At 40.5% G+C, this 12,715-nt stretch overlaps 1 protein-coding gene across 1 annotated transcript; it reads right to left on the reverse strand.

The window, feature by feature from the left end:
• Positions 1-124: 124 nt before the first annotated feature.
• Positions 125-11,798, reverse strand: LOC141902212 (glutamate receptor ionotropic, kainate glr-3-like). Its single transcript, XM_074789853.1, has 12 exons — positions 11,762-11,798; positions 10,992-11,093; positions 9,878-10,045; positions 9,160-9,411; positions 8,167-8,384; positions 6,172-6,225; positions 5,785-6,003; positions 4,857-4,994; positions 3,522-3,626; positions 3,251-3,400; positions 2,246-3,057; positions 125-2,151 (listed from the first exon to the last, which is right to left on the reverse strand). The coding sequence occupies exons 1-12, from the start codon at positions 11,796-11,798 to the stop codon at positions 1,902-1,904; spliced, it is 2,505 nt and encodes an 834-aa protein (XP_074645954.1). The 3' UTR covers positions 125-1,901.
• Positions 11,799-12,715: the final 917 nt, after the last annotated feature.

Genomic DNA, 12,715 nt, shown 5'->3' on the forward strand with positions numbered 1-12,715 from the left:
TTTAACCACTCGGCCACACCGCTCCAGATGAAATCACTCGTCACACAACGCAAAGACATTGAAACAAACGAATTTTTATACACTAAATATATTATCGAAATAAATACATACATGACCGTGATCTTTGATCGTGATATACATGATCTCTGAAGTAAGCCCAGATCGCATTTGAAATTTACATCCTTTTTGGCTCAGCTGTGGCCGAAGTGGAGCTGTAGGATGAGCCGTCGTCGTCAGTCAGCCCTGAACTTAAAGGATAATTTTCACGAAACTTGGTACACTTGATCACCTTGGTACGCCATTGTTTGCTATCGAAAGAGTTTTGGATCGGACAACCGGTGGCGTCCTGTAGAAAAATGATGTCCGAATTTGTGTAACAACATACTCAGTAACTATAGATTTGATATTTACGAAACTCAGTAGGTATGTTCATAACGTTCGCTAATTTTTTGCTATCGAAGGAATTTTCGTTCGGTTTAACGGTGTCGACGTCAGGTGTTCTTAAACATCATAGCTATAGTAGCGCAATAATGTGTCGTATCGTTCTTGGTAACCGAGATTCAGATTTATCTTCATAGTATTGCATAGGACCTATTCCATGTTCTGATCGGTTTATTTGTTTGGCCAGCGGGAGACTTTTAAAACGGTGAAGGTGCTTCTAAAACGCTTCTGGTGGTTCTAAAACGATGTTGCTTTACAAATGTATTCTCAATTACTTGTTCCTGAATATTCTATAAGATCTTGATGGTTCGGCCAACAGCGGACGGTCGGTGGCCATCTTTGTTTTTCATTTTTGTTTCTAAAGGTTAGTCCGAATATATAAGTTTTTATTAACAGAACTCCTGCAATAGAACTTTAGAAATTCAGAAACTTCGTACAGACCCCACAAAAGTCGCGAAACACAAAGAACATGCTACGTCTTCAGTTTCGAGTTCACGTGGTTATTTATGTGGCAACCAGGTGGCGCTTCTCATCGCCAATTACGTACCTTTTAGCCTATGGCAGTCAAACTATACACATTTGACAATGGCTTTAAATTGTTTAGAATTTCATGATCGTTCAATTTCACATGAAAATTAGTAAATTTCGATCCACTTTGGCTAAGCTAGACTTTTTAGAATAGTTTTGATTTGCAAAGTTCTTCAAAATACTGAAATCTACCTAAGTACCAAATTTCTTGTCCATGCGATGTCCGGTATTGCCACTAGGTGGCACTTTATTCGAAGAATAACAGGCCTACATTTTCCGCTATCGTGGATAAACCGTAGATATATAAGGATTGATTTACTATGTTGTTCGGGATACCAATGTTAGCCCAATTGGACTATAGGGTTTTTCTTTTAAAAAATTTCGTCTGCAAAGACAAATTAATGCAGTTATTTTGGGAAGTTGTGGAGACATTTCTGATGGTTTGTCTTGAACCCATCTTGCTTGGCATTAACCTTTTCATTCTACCATTTCTCCCAATCTTTCGACAACCATCAACCAAACCGACGGTTCATATAAAAACCCACACCACCACCGACAGACTAATCTCTTACGAATACACTATTATACGCATGGTGGTAAACAATGAGCTATTTTTATCTTCCGGTTTTGTCTCAGTCTCAGAAACGGCCAATATCAGTTGGATATGCATATAAGGAATTTAGGGGAAAAATGATGGTTCATCGTCGTATTCGCACAGATTATTATCATCCGTGATTGTTTCATCTAATAGCTTTGTTATTATCTATTGATCAATGTATTGAGACTTAGTTTTTGGTCATCTTTTCACTCGGCTTCACGGCAGACATGGGGGTTTGCGATAGCGACCTGGTCTTCCGTATGGATCTCGGTGCCTCAAGATAATACAATGGATATTCCTAACCTCTGATTGTCTAATCTGAATAAACGATGTCTCAAAGAGGTACGGGTTCTGGTGACTGGTTACTCGGATCGCCGCCGCCGCCGCCGGTATTTTCCTGCGATTTCGCTCTTCTGTAGACCAACAGCAAGTGTTCTATAAGCGCTACAAATGACGCGACGGCTAGTCCGATAATCAACGTGAAAAACACCCCAGACATTTCAAAAAACGTCAACGGTTCAGTCTCTGATATTTCGTCTAACCACATTATGTCGCGATCACATAGAAACTGACGCTTCATATACCTGAAAAAAAAAAAACATTGATTGTCACTTACTAGAGGCCAGTTATGCACTGGTTCAACCGATAATGAATAGTATTCATCTTTTCGAAACTTACTTCTCTTCTATGTCTTTTTGCTGTCCGCTTGCTCTTGTCGCGACGATCAACGCATCGATCGGGCGTTTTACCATTGCACCTACCGGCAACGCAAACGCGAATCGTAATCCATACAACTGCTTCAGTCCGTGCTCGATTAAGTCGCATCTTTGCGCCACCGCGTACCGAGCCGTCAACGTGTCGGTAAGCAATATGAAATTTTCGTTGACAATCCGCTCAACGGCGGTTTCTAAATCCGGCAGAATGTTACCGGTTCGGCGAATGATGTTCCACACCATGATCTCGGGAAATTTCCGTGTTTTCGACAATATTTTCTTAACTTCGGAATGATCTATTACACCGAAATTCCCCTCGCCCCTTTCGATCAATTCGATCAGATTTCTTATCGGTTGCTCATCGGCTCTCAGTCTCAGAAACGCCGTCATATTGGCCGTATAGGCGGCCGACAGCGCCATACTTAGATACATTACAATGGCGACGAGGATCCTACTGGGAATCGCGTTAGGATTAGTCTCCGAACTGCCGCTACTGAATCGAGCCACTGTAAAGTATAAAGTGTCCGCAAACGAGATCGTGTCGGTTGTGTAGTCTATAAACGTCAACAACGATAGTAATATACTTATGGCGAATATCATCGCCAGCACGACCAGCCAAAATGAGCCGACGAACGGTTTAAGAAATTGCCAGCGATTTTTTTCAACTCTGGGCACCCTGGATAACAAATGCAGCGACGCCGGATATATCGGGGCAGTATAATCGACGACATTCTTCTGTTCTACATCGACGGCGAATCCACCAGCCGCTGCATCCGCCTGGAAATCAAAATTTACCTAATTTTAATCGTGTTTACTGTTACTGAATGGAGTGCCGGCATACCCACCAGATGATGCCAATAAAATATCAGACTAACAAGATTAATATTACTTCATTTTCAACAAACGCTCAGTCTTCCAATTCAAAGAAAAATCCCCAAAACAAAAATCAAAATCAAATATAAATACTCACAACTTGTTGTAATACAGCAAATAGATCCTCACTTATCGGGTAATCAGCGTAATCAAAGCTGACACAAAGGAGAGTACTGTACATTTCAAGTAAATCGTAAAATAATCCGGTAAGCTTTCCATCTTTTGGTTTCATAAAGAACGGTGGTTCCTGTTCAAATAAAATAGTGCATCAATGACATATGTGAGGCTTGGGAACTGCCCTAAACTGCGTCTTGGAGGTTGCGTTTAAGTATTGTTGAAAATTGAATTGTATTCATCATAATACTGACCAGTCTAACCAAAATATCCGCGTGGTCTGCAGAAAATGCTCTCACACATCCATTTGGAACAGCAATGATCGGTTTTGATCGGTGGACTTGATTCCAATCCACGAACTAAACATGAAAAATAAACAACGACGATTAATCAGAGCATAGAACTATCTCGCTCCACTCGAAAACCAGCAGACACCGCTAGTAATTTAGCGGGTTTTTGACGAGTCGTCGTGACCCTTTATAGGTCACAATCAGAGCTAGGATACGAAAGCGATGAAGGGCTTACCTGTCAGTGAATTGTTTATATCGGTTTTACTCATCAATGATCCCGATCACTATCCTCGCAGGTGCTCGCGCACTGATACATTCAAAAGTATGGTTGATAATTAAGAAACTGCGCAGTTAGTGGTTTAGACTGACTGGAGAGGATCGGCAGAGTATTGTCTCCACTGCGGATTTGTCACTAGCTCGTATTTTGTTACTTGACAGTAAGTGCGAGCGAGGGATTTTCTTCATGAAAATAACCAGTAATGCCTGCATCACCCGGCATTATCTACGCAAACTGCGCCATTTGAAGCGGTACTCATTGGAAATCCCCCGAGTTAGTTAGTAGGCCTACATGTAGTCATCCTCCCACGGCAGAGATTCGAACCTGATGGCATCGCTACACTTAGCCACGACACGAACCCCTGCCACACTAGACCGGGTGCGCAGGTACTTGCGCAGGTTAACCGCACGAAAACTCGCGGCACCAATCAGATTGCTCGTTGTATAGTCGCTGAGGTTAATTTCACGGAATAACTATAAATGGGAAAACCCACGCTGAAATAAAACGGGATATCCGATTGACTGATAATGACATCATCTAAGCTACGCGTGCAGCTGCGCACTCGGTCTAGTGTTGCAGGGTATCCCGATGACATCGAATCCCTGCCGGGGGAGGATGGCACGTAGTAGGCTAGAGACAGGTAGTACTGTGCTGTATATTCATGGCGAGGTAAGCGGCGCCCGCCTCGCGTAAACACAGACCGCCTCGGATAGACAGACGAAAAATACATTGTTCGGCGTGCGTTGTATAGAAAAGAAGATATAACGAGGAACTTAAATTTGTTTTCAATGACAAGTAAACTGACATCTCCTCGTGCATCCACTCACGACTAGTCAATTTTAAACACTGTCTTCGACCATGGACCTTGGTCCTTTTGGTTTCTTTTACGAAATTCATAACTTAACAGATTCACAGGAAAGGATTGACTTTATAAAGCTATAAAAGTACCGAATAGTAGAAAAAGTTGCTATTTTGACCGAAGTGAAAATCTGGTACGTCCTCTACTTTTGACACTTTCTTACCTTTAACTCAGTCATTACACAATCCGTCTTACTTCGCTCGCCGTTCGTTTCACAAACATAAACGACCGGCGTCTTACGAAAGTTCTTCAGCGAGAAGTTAAAATGACCGCTTAACCCATCAACTTCTACCTCAGAATCCTAGAATCGAATTAGACACATACATTTTTAAAGGGACAACGTATAAAAAAGGGCGGGTTAAATATCTACGCAGCCAAAAGAGGAGTATGGAAAATTTGAAATTTTAGTGCAATTTCTGGCACTTGAAGGACAATCGAGAGAATAAAAGCTAAATCTTGATAGGCCGACTGCTGTCTAATTGATTGTGGCTGTCTAATTGAAATGCCCTGAAAAATATGTCCATTGTATTTTCAATCCCAAACGAGGACACGGGAAAAATTGCGACGGGAGCACGTGCGCCATGTCCTCTAATGATCGATCCGCAAGGCCAGGGCAAAATCTGGATCAAAAACAGGGAGACGGATAATGAGTTGTAGGCTGGAATCGCCCCTGGTTATCATCCTCCCTCGGCAGGGATTCGAACCCGATGGCATCGCTACACTGAGCCACGGCACAAACACCTGCCACACTAGACCGGGTGCGCAGATACATGCGCAGCTTTGCCGCGCGTAAACTTGCAGCGACAATCAGATTGCTCGTTGTATAATCGCTGAGGTAAATTTCACGGAAGGAGTATAAATTGGAAAACACCCGGGCTGAAACTAAAACGGGATATCTGATTGGCCAATAATGACATCTTCTAAGCTGCGCGGGTAGCTGCACACTCGGTCTAGTGTTGCAGGATTTCGTACCGTGGCAATCTCGATGCCATCAGGTTCGAATCTCGCCGGGGGAGGATGCTGTTTATGAACCCAGACCACCATTCCAAAATCTTCCATGCCCTATTATACAAATAAGCCTCTTAACATACGAAAAATCCGTCCGATTTTTCCCTAATTCGTTGCTCGGCAAATTTATTCAGAGTGAGAAGCGTGTCGAACAATCCGTAATCTCGAGTCTTATCGTATGTTAGTAATTTGTTCAGGTTGTACGTTTTCACTAGACTTTCGTTAAACATATCGAGAAATGACAGCGATGGATTCGTTTGCGTAATTTCGTACTGCGCAAGAAAATCATACGGAACATCTTCCTAAAAATAGAAAATGAAAGTAAATTTTTAAAATACAAGCATCAACGCAACTCCCAAAATTTGAAAATAGCTCAGAGGATTGAGTGGAAACGTCATTACTCTCTAAGTTTATAGAATATCTCTTAGAATTCAGTCGAAACGTCTCTACTCTAACAAAGCAATACTTACGTATGTTAGATAAAGCCAGCGATAAAGATATGTGTTCATACCAAAATAAGTTGCCTGCAAAAGTCCAAGAATAAACTACATTCTTCTTTGTCATGCTCGTACATAGTCCGGTCCATGAGCCTCAGGAGGGCTCTAAAATTGATTTATTTGTGATATATTCGTGATTTGTTTTTTTTTTTAGGTAGCCCTTGATCTCTACTACCGGGATCCGATTATCATTTGTCAAAATTTTGCAGGCGTGACCTTGAAAATCGTTGCTATAGCAACTACTATTTGTTCATTTTAGTGTCGTTTCCATGATTATAACACTATCATTCAGGCACGGATATGAAAACGGATGGTTTAATAACTTACTGGTCTGACGAGTTCAGCCAAGGTGTAACACTTTCACTGACTTAAAAAACATACGTTGCCAAGCACGAGTTATCTCGTAAGTACTTCCAGTTTTGCCGTCAATGCCGCTACGAGTTATCTCGTAGCTGATCATTCTTATTTACTGACATGCGGGAATGACACAGTTTCTGATTGGCTGTTTCTTGATCATTGGTCAAGTAATATTATCTAACTATGGACGTATAAACTAATTTAGTTTATACGTCCATGATCGAACTAACAGTATGCGTGTTGCATACGTAGTTCTATGTGGATATAAATTATTATTGTAAAGTCAATTGTGACCAGTGGATGTAACTTATCGCAAAACAACGAGATAACTCGGGTGTTGTCATATCGCGGAATCACGGAATCGCGGAATTTTCAAAAAAAACACTGAATTTCTTCATTTTAACTACATAGTAACCGAGTTTTTCCACGGGGATACCCCTTGTTGGACAAGGCACCGGACGCATGTTGTTCATTTTCTCATTGCCGGTACCTGGTAGGTCTATGTGATAATCTATTACTATCGTCGCTCAACTAATTAACGATACTTCCAGACTTGAAATTGGAGAACCTACGCAGGCAATTAATCTATCAACATTGGAACCGCATCTACGAGTTCTGTGTATGTTACCATTAATAAACCTTTAACTAACTGAATAAATGCTGCATCGTAAAATGGATATAAAAACGATGATTTATTTAGACTGCACTCTTCCACTGGTCGTATTAAGACCAAAATGAGGTATGTTTCTATACGGTCAAGAGAAATATCCCACAATGAACGATGTCAGACGAAAACAGATATACATTTTGCATATTCTGGCTTGAGATTTTTAATGCGTCTCGTGCATCATAATTGTGATTAATGCGGTGTAGTGTATCTAGAGTGTAGAGTGTGGTGTATCTAGAGGAGTTATAAAAGTTGTGGAATGATATTAAAGATTACTTTTTAAAATGGTATCTTTTCTTAACTCGGTTATTTGTGAAGAGAAAGCTGTTACTTAGTTGCTTCTCCGAGGTCTGATTCCTTAGGTCTCAAAAACGTACTATCGGTACTAGATATCAAATATAAGTTTTAAGGAACCGCGGTACATGTTTGGTAGTAGCACATTTCACGTTTGCAGCCATCTGAAACTACGGCCCAACCTAGAGCGACCGTGCTCAAATCTACTAAGAAGATCGCAAAAAGTCGATTCACTTCGATAACCGATGCTTGCACTAGTGCCAATCTCATTTTCCGACTACATTTTGACTGTTACCGAAGCCGCAGGTAACTGAACGGTATCATAAAACCATGTCAGATAAAATTGCGTGACCTTGACCTCGGCGGCAGCGAACGTCGTATTTTTGCGTTCGATGTTCTATTATGAATGGTAATTTTCTTGTAACAGGGGCGGATCCAGGGGGACCAGCCCCCCCCCCCCCCCTCCCACCAAACTGCGACCAAATAGCCTTTGAGAGCGCCAAAATTTCAGGACTTTTTTTCGGTGCTCGCCAAGTGCCCTTCGCGATTACTTTTGTGCCTTCCCGTATCCTGGTGTCACAACCTTCCGAAAATGCTGGCCCCGCCCTTGCGAAACCCATCCCTGATTTCAGAAATCTCCTCGTACTTACAATCTCGAACGGAAAGTACGCGTTCGGCATTCTTGAGAATACGATAATGTGCGATATTCCAAGAGCTCGTGAAGTCTCCAGTTGACGACGCGTTAGTCCATTTTGGTTTTTACTGCTGTTTGTCCAACTCATAACGAACGGGTAATGTCTGAAACAGGGTTTCTCCTTAAACCGCTTTGAATAACATTCGAACGAGCGAAGGAAATCGTCGAGCTCACCTGAAAATAAGAAACTTCCAAATATTTAGGTTTTATAATGATGCTTTACTACTTTCTCGACGCGATAATGACAGAGATGTAGACAGAATGTAGTACCGTACTGTAGCCCCGGGTCTTCACTTTTTTTTCGCTAAGACCATTAAAACATCTCTATTCAGATCCTTAACTCGCTGGACGAGTCTTGAATAGTTACACATACGTATTGTTTTTTTATTACCCTTTAGAATGATATTGATATAATATAAGTGAATACGTGGATTTCATACATTTCAGCCTATACTACTTTTAAAACCTTGGCTACGTCCCTGATAATGATCATCTTTCGTGTAATATGCATTGACATATGTCTGGATGATAATTTATATACATAATTGAATAAACACTTAATCCGTGTGTCAACTGTAGCTAAAAAAGGTGTAGTTTAGATCTATCTACTGGTCACAAACTGACTGGTGTAATTTTCTAAGGTTTCCATAAACTGCCAAATCAGGCTAAAATAAAATGTTACCTTTCCCCTAATCGGCCGGATCATTGTTGATACTGCAATAAAATTTGTAATCAGTTCATTTCTATCACTGCCGGATATGTAATTGTCAGCTTGATCGTGATTTTTAGAAAAATAATGTACAGTATGGGACAACTTCAATTTCAGCAGAATGAGTAACAAGGTATCAATTTTTTTATTAGTTTTAGTTATCCTGTTGATAACGATTTCTCGATGTTTCAAATCGTTTGGTTAAACGTTGAATAGCGGATGAACAGTGTCGAAGCATACCTGTATTGTGTGTTATGATCATGAAACTGTAGCAGTGCTTGTCTTCTGACGTTTTTATGAAACTGAAAACAAGACTCATCACTTGATCCAAAGTCGGCAGAACGTTATGTACTTTATCTTTATTGTTAGGTGGACATGGTTTAGCTTGCACACCGGCGCCGACGATAAAATATTCCGTGCCTATGTATCTTTGAAAATAATCTACCGGTGGTCCGATCGCGGCGTCATATTTTGCTTGCAGTACCGTTTTTACTGAAAATATGAAAATGTTCCTCTATTGAAAATACGCGGTTCCTTCCCCAACGATAAATAATTCAAACAGTGTCAATAAAACGGTTGGCACGCACCACCAGATGGTGCAACATTTTACTAAATTTAATGCTCAATCACCAACGGAACTTGCAGTTTTATGCAAGAAACTTATTTAAAAATTGCATTTGTCTACTGAATCATTGCTCTCATTAGCATTTTCTATAGTCTTTTATTTAAATGTATACTTCTATGAATGCATAGTCCCAATGGGTTACTCAGTTATTTCTGTTTGTTCATTTAAGCAAGTACAGTGTTATTGAATTTGTATTTTTTTTCTTTTTATTCGTGTTATTAGATCTGTAACTTCTGTGTCTTCCACCTTATACCTGTGATGGGTTGTATACAGTTGAATAAGACCCCTCCCTTTCCACAACGCGTACGTAATCAATGGATAAACCCAACTTACATTTCTCGTTGAGACCGACTCCTCTTCTGATCTCCGACCGGATGTCGACGAAGGTAAAATTGATAGACGGTTTCGGTGCATTAGTTCGACTTTGGACTCGCGCGATGGCACTTGAAAAATATTCGACTCTTTCTTGCATTCTCACAAAATCATCGGTGATGATACAAGCTGTAAAACAAAAGATAAATTGTAAAATGGATGATAGACGCCTTGGGTGCAACGAAGCAACTGATTTATAGTCGAGTGGCAGAGAAAGCCATCCTACTGACAGATGATTTAAATTGCAAAATGGTAGGAACGATTGTGAAAAGTACAACATAAACACGCCAATATCGATGACGTAGTGCACATCCGCGCACGCAATACCCTAATTGCTAGCAAAATGCAATATCAAAAAGACATGAAAATTCATTAAAGAGAAAATCAGAGTCTAAGATGAAATAATCTAATTACAAAATAAACGCCAATATTGTCATTGCGATCCTACGCATGAGTTAGGCGATGACTGTACAGGACCGTTGACAGCAGACACCGTATACACGATTAATCCGTTGCCACGGCAACAACAATGCATATTTCGAAGAGTCAATATAATACCGAGATAATGCCTTGGCTGAACTTGTCACATGAATAAGAAATTTAATCATCCCTTTTGTTATTCATAATCATATAATAGTATTTCAATCGTGGAAATGATATCAAAAATAAAAGCAAATTGCTATAGTAACGATTTTCAAGGTCACGCCTGCAAAATTTGGACCATTTACATCGACATCCCGGTACTAGAGATCAAGGGCTACCTTCATAATGTCGAATAGGCCCCTATCAGAGATTTAAGTCGGCGGTTTAACATTAAACATTCTTTATGAACCCCCTCCTGGAAAAAATCCTGGATCCGCGCCTGTACCGGCAGATTGGTTCTCGAGATTCTGGTATTATAGGGAAATGAAGACGCTTACTCAAGCATGAACTTGAATATCATTCTGAATTTTCTGAAAAACTAGGACCCAAGGGTTAACTCACTGTATCATAGTAGGCGATAGAAGCATCGCGGATTCGACGGGTAAACGAATTCCAAGGGATCGAAAATAAGATTGCGAAATATTTTACCTACCGACTCGCATCGTCTTCGCCGAGGTGGCCGTCACCAGAAAACCCGAACTGAAGAGAAGAATCCATATTGCCGAGTTACGTAGCATTTCCATTACAGCATATTCTGTCGAAAGAACAGGGCGTAATGCGTATACAACATGCATAGGACAACTCATAAATTTAGCTTAATTGCGCTAATATTATCTGTGACGATATGTACGATCATTTCCCAAAAGACCAGACGATAGATATCAAGTACAAAGTGCTACTAGAATTTTGTCGTTTCACTCATCATCTAACGGTTAAAATGAGATGGAATGGTTGAGTTGTTTTATGATTGTTTTATGGATGAGTTGTTTTTATCTAGTCCCAGTAGGCATCATTATCTAACTGCATAACATGAGTTAGCGAGGCCCTTGTTCTGATCAAACATGACGCATTAAAGTTATGAATTCTCGTACCAAAAAAGCAATCCTAAAAACTAAACCACCACGAGTTGCCGTTCACATTTATCAGACATGTTTAACTACACTAAATGGCCATGATAATTGTTGTATACATTTCATCTATATTCTAAATTCCTTTAATGTTTAAATGTTTCTTGAGACAATTTGTCTGTGTCTAATGCGTTAATTGTTGTTTGTCTCGCTGTCATGTCACTACTCGTCACCTTTGTTTTTGTATCATTTTCCATGTCTCCACCTGTCTCGTATCTCAATGTATATAATTAGTTTGTGCGTAAAAATAAATCAGTTCCAGTTTTGCTATTCCAAGCTGTTATTTAAGTCTCACTCTCTTCGCTCTGTTCCGGATTTCCGACGTCGACCATTCTTCACGAATAGGACCGAAAATAGCTTTGTGAAACATGAATTAATTCATACGTACATAGGCCTAAAAGGGCAGATCCGGAACAGTAGATTGTAAAACTTGAAAACGCTCCGAGATGCGATTTCCAGGGCGACTCCGCCAAAAACGAAAAATCCTTTAGTTTTGGGGAGCCAAAATGGATCTTTAGGCCTAGAGAAATTCCGACGTTTTTTGTTGTTTTGGCGGGGTTTCCATGACGGAAATCTGTTTAGGCGGGGTCGCCAAAAGGGAGTTTTTTTAAAGGAACTTCAACATTTTTTTCGTTCTTGCGTTCTGGCACCCTCATTTGCATACCAGGAATTTTACACTATGGCACTTATAAGCCACCATACCTATTCGGTCGTCCACCAATTCGGAAAAAAAACAAAAATTACACTTTAAGTCGTCTCAATCCCAGAGGTAGAAAAGGTCACATTTTCACTAGACACGAGCCGACAGCCTCTCTTTTGGGTGGGTGCTTGATGAGTTTAGATGAATTGGAGCTTATTTGACAGTGGAGCCACCCCCCCCCCCCCCGTAGGGGTTTGGGCGCGGTGTCCTCCAAAAAGAAAGTTGTGAAAAACTATAAACGTTTTAGATGCATTTCCAGCCAAGGTTAGTGAATATTTCACAATATTGAAAATTTGCTTTGACAAAAAATAGCGGAACTCGGGATCTGCATGTAGGGAGATGCGTTCGCACCCGAGACAATGGGCACGGGCCTGAGACTCGGCAGATAAAATTCTAAATAAAAAGACACCGTATATTCTTCAGGATTTCATCATTCTTGCCTGGAAACTACATCTCAATGCGATAAATATTCGAGAAAGCGCTTTGCATCAGGATAACATTTATTGCTTGGAAATTGCACCAAAAAGCAGTAAATTTTCAAAATTTTCT

Source organism: Tubulanus polymorphus, chromosome 3, assembly GCF_964204645.1.
Source record: "Tubulanus polymorphus chromosome 3, tnTubPoly1.2, whole genome shotgun sequence".
Taxonomy (NCBI): domain Eukaryota; kingdom Metazoa; phylum Nemertea; class Palaeonemertea; order Tubulaniformes; family Tubulanidae; genus Tubulanus; species Tubulanus polymorphus.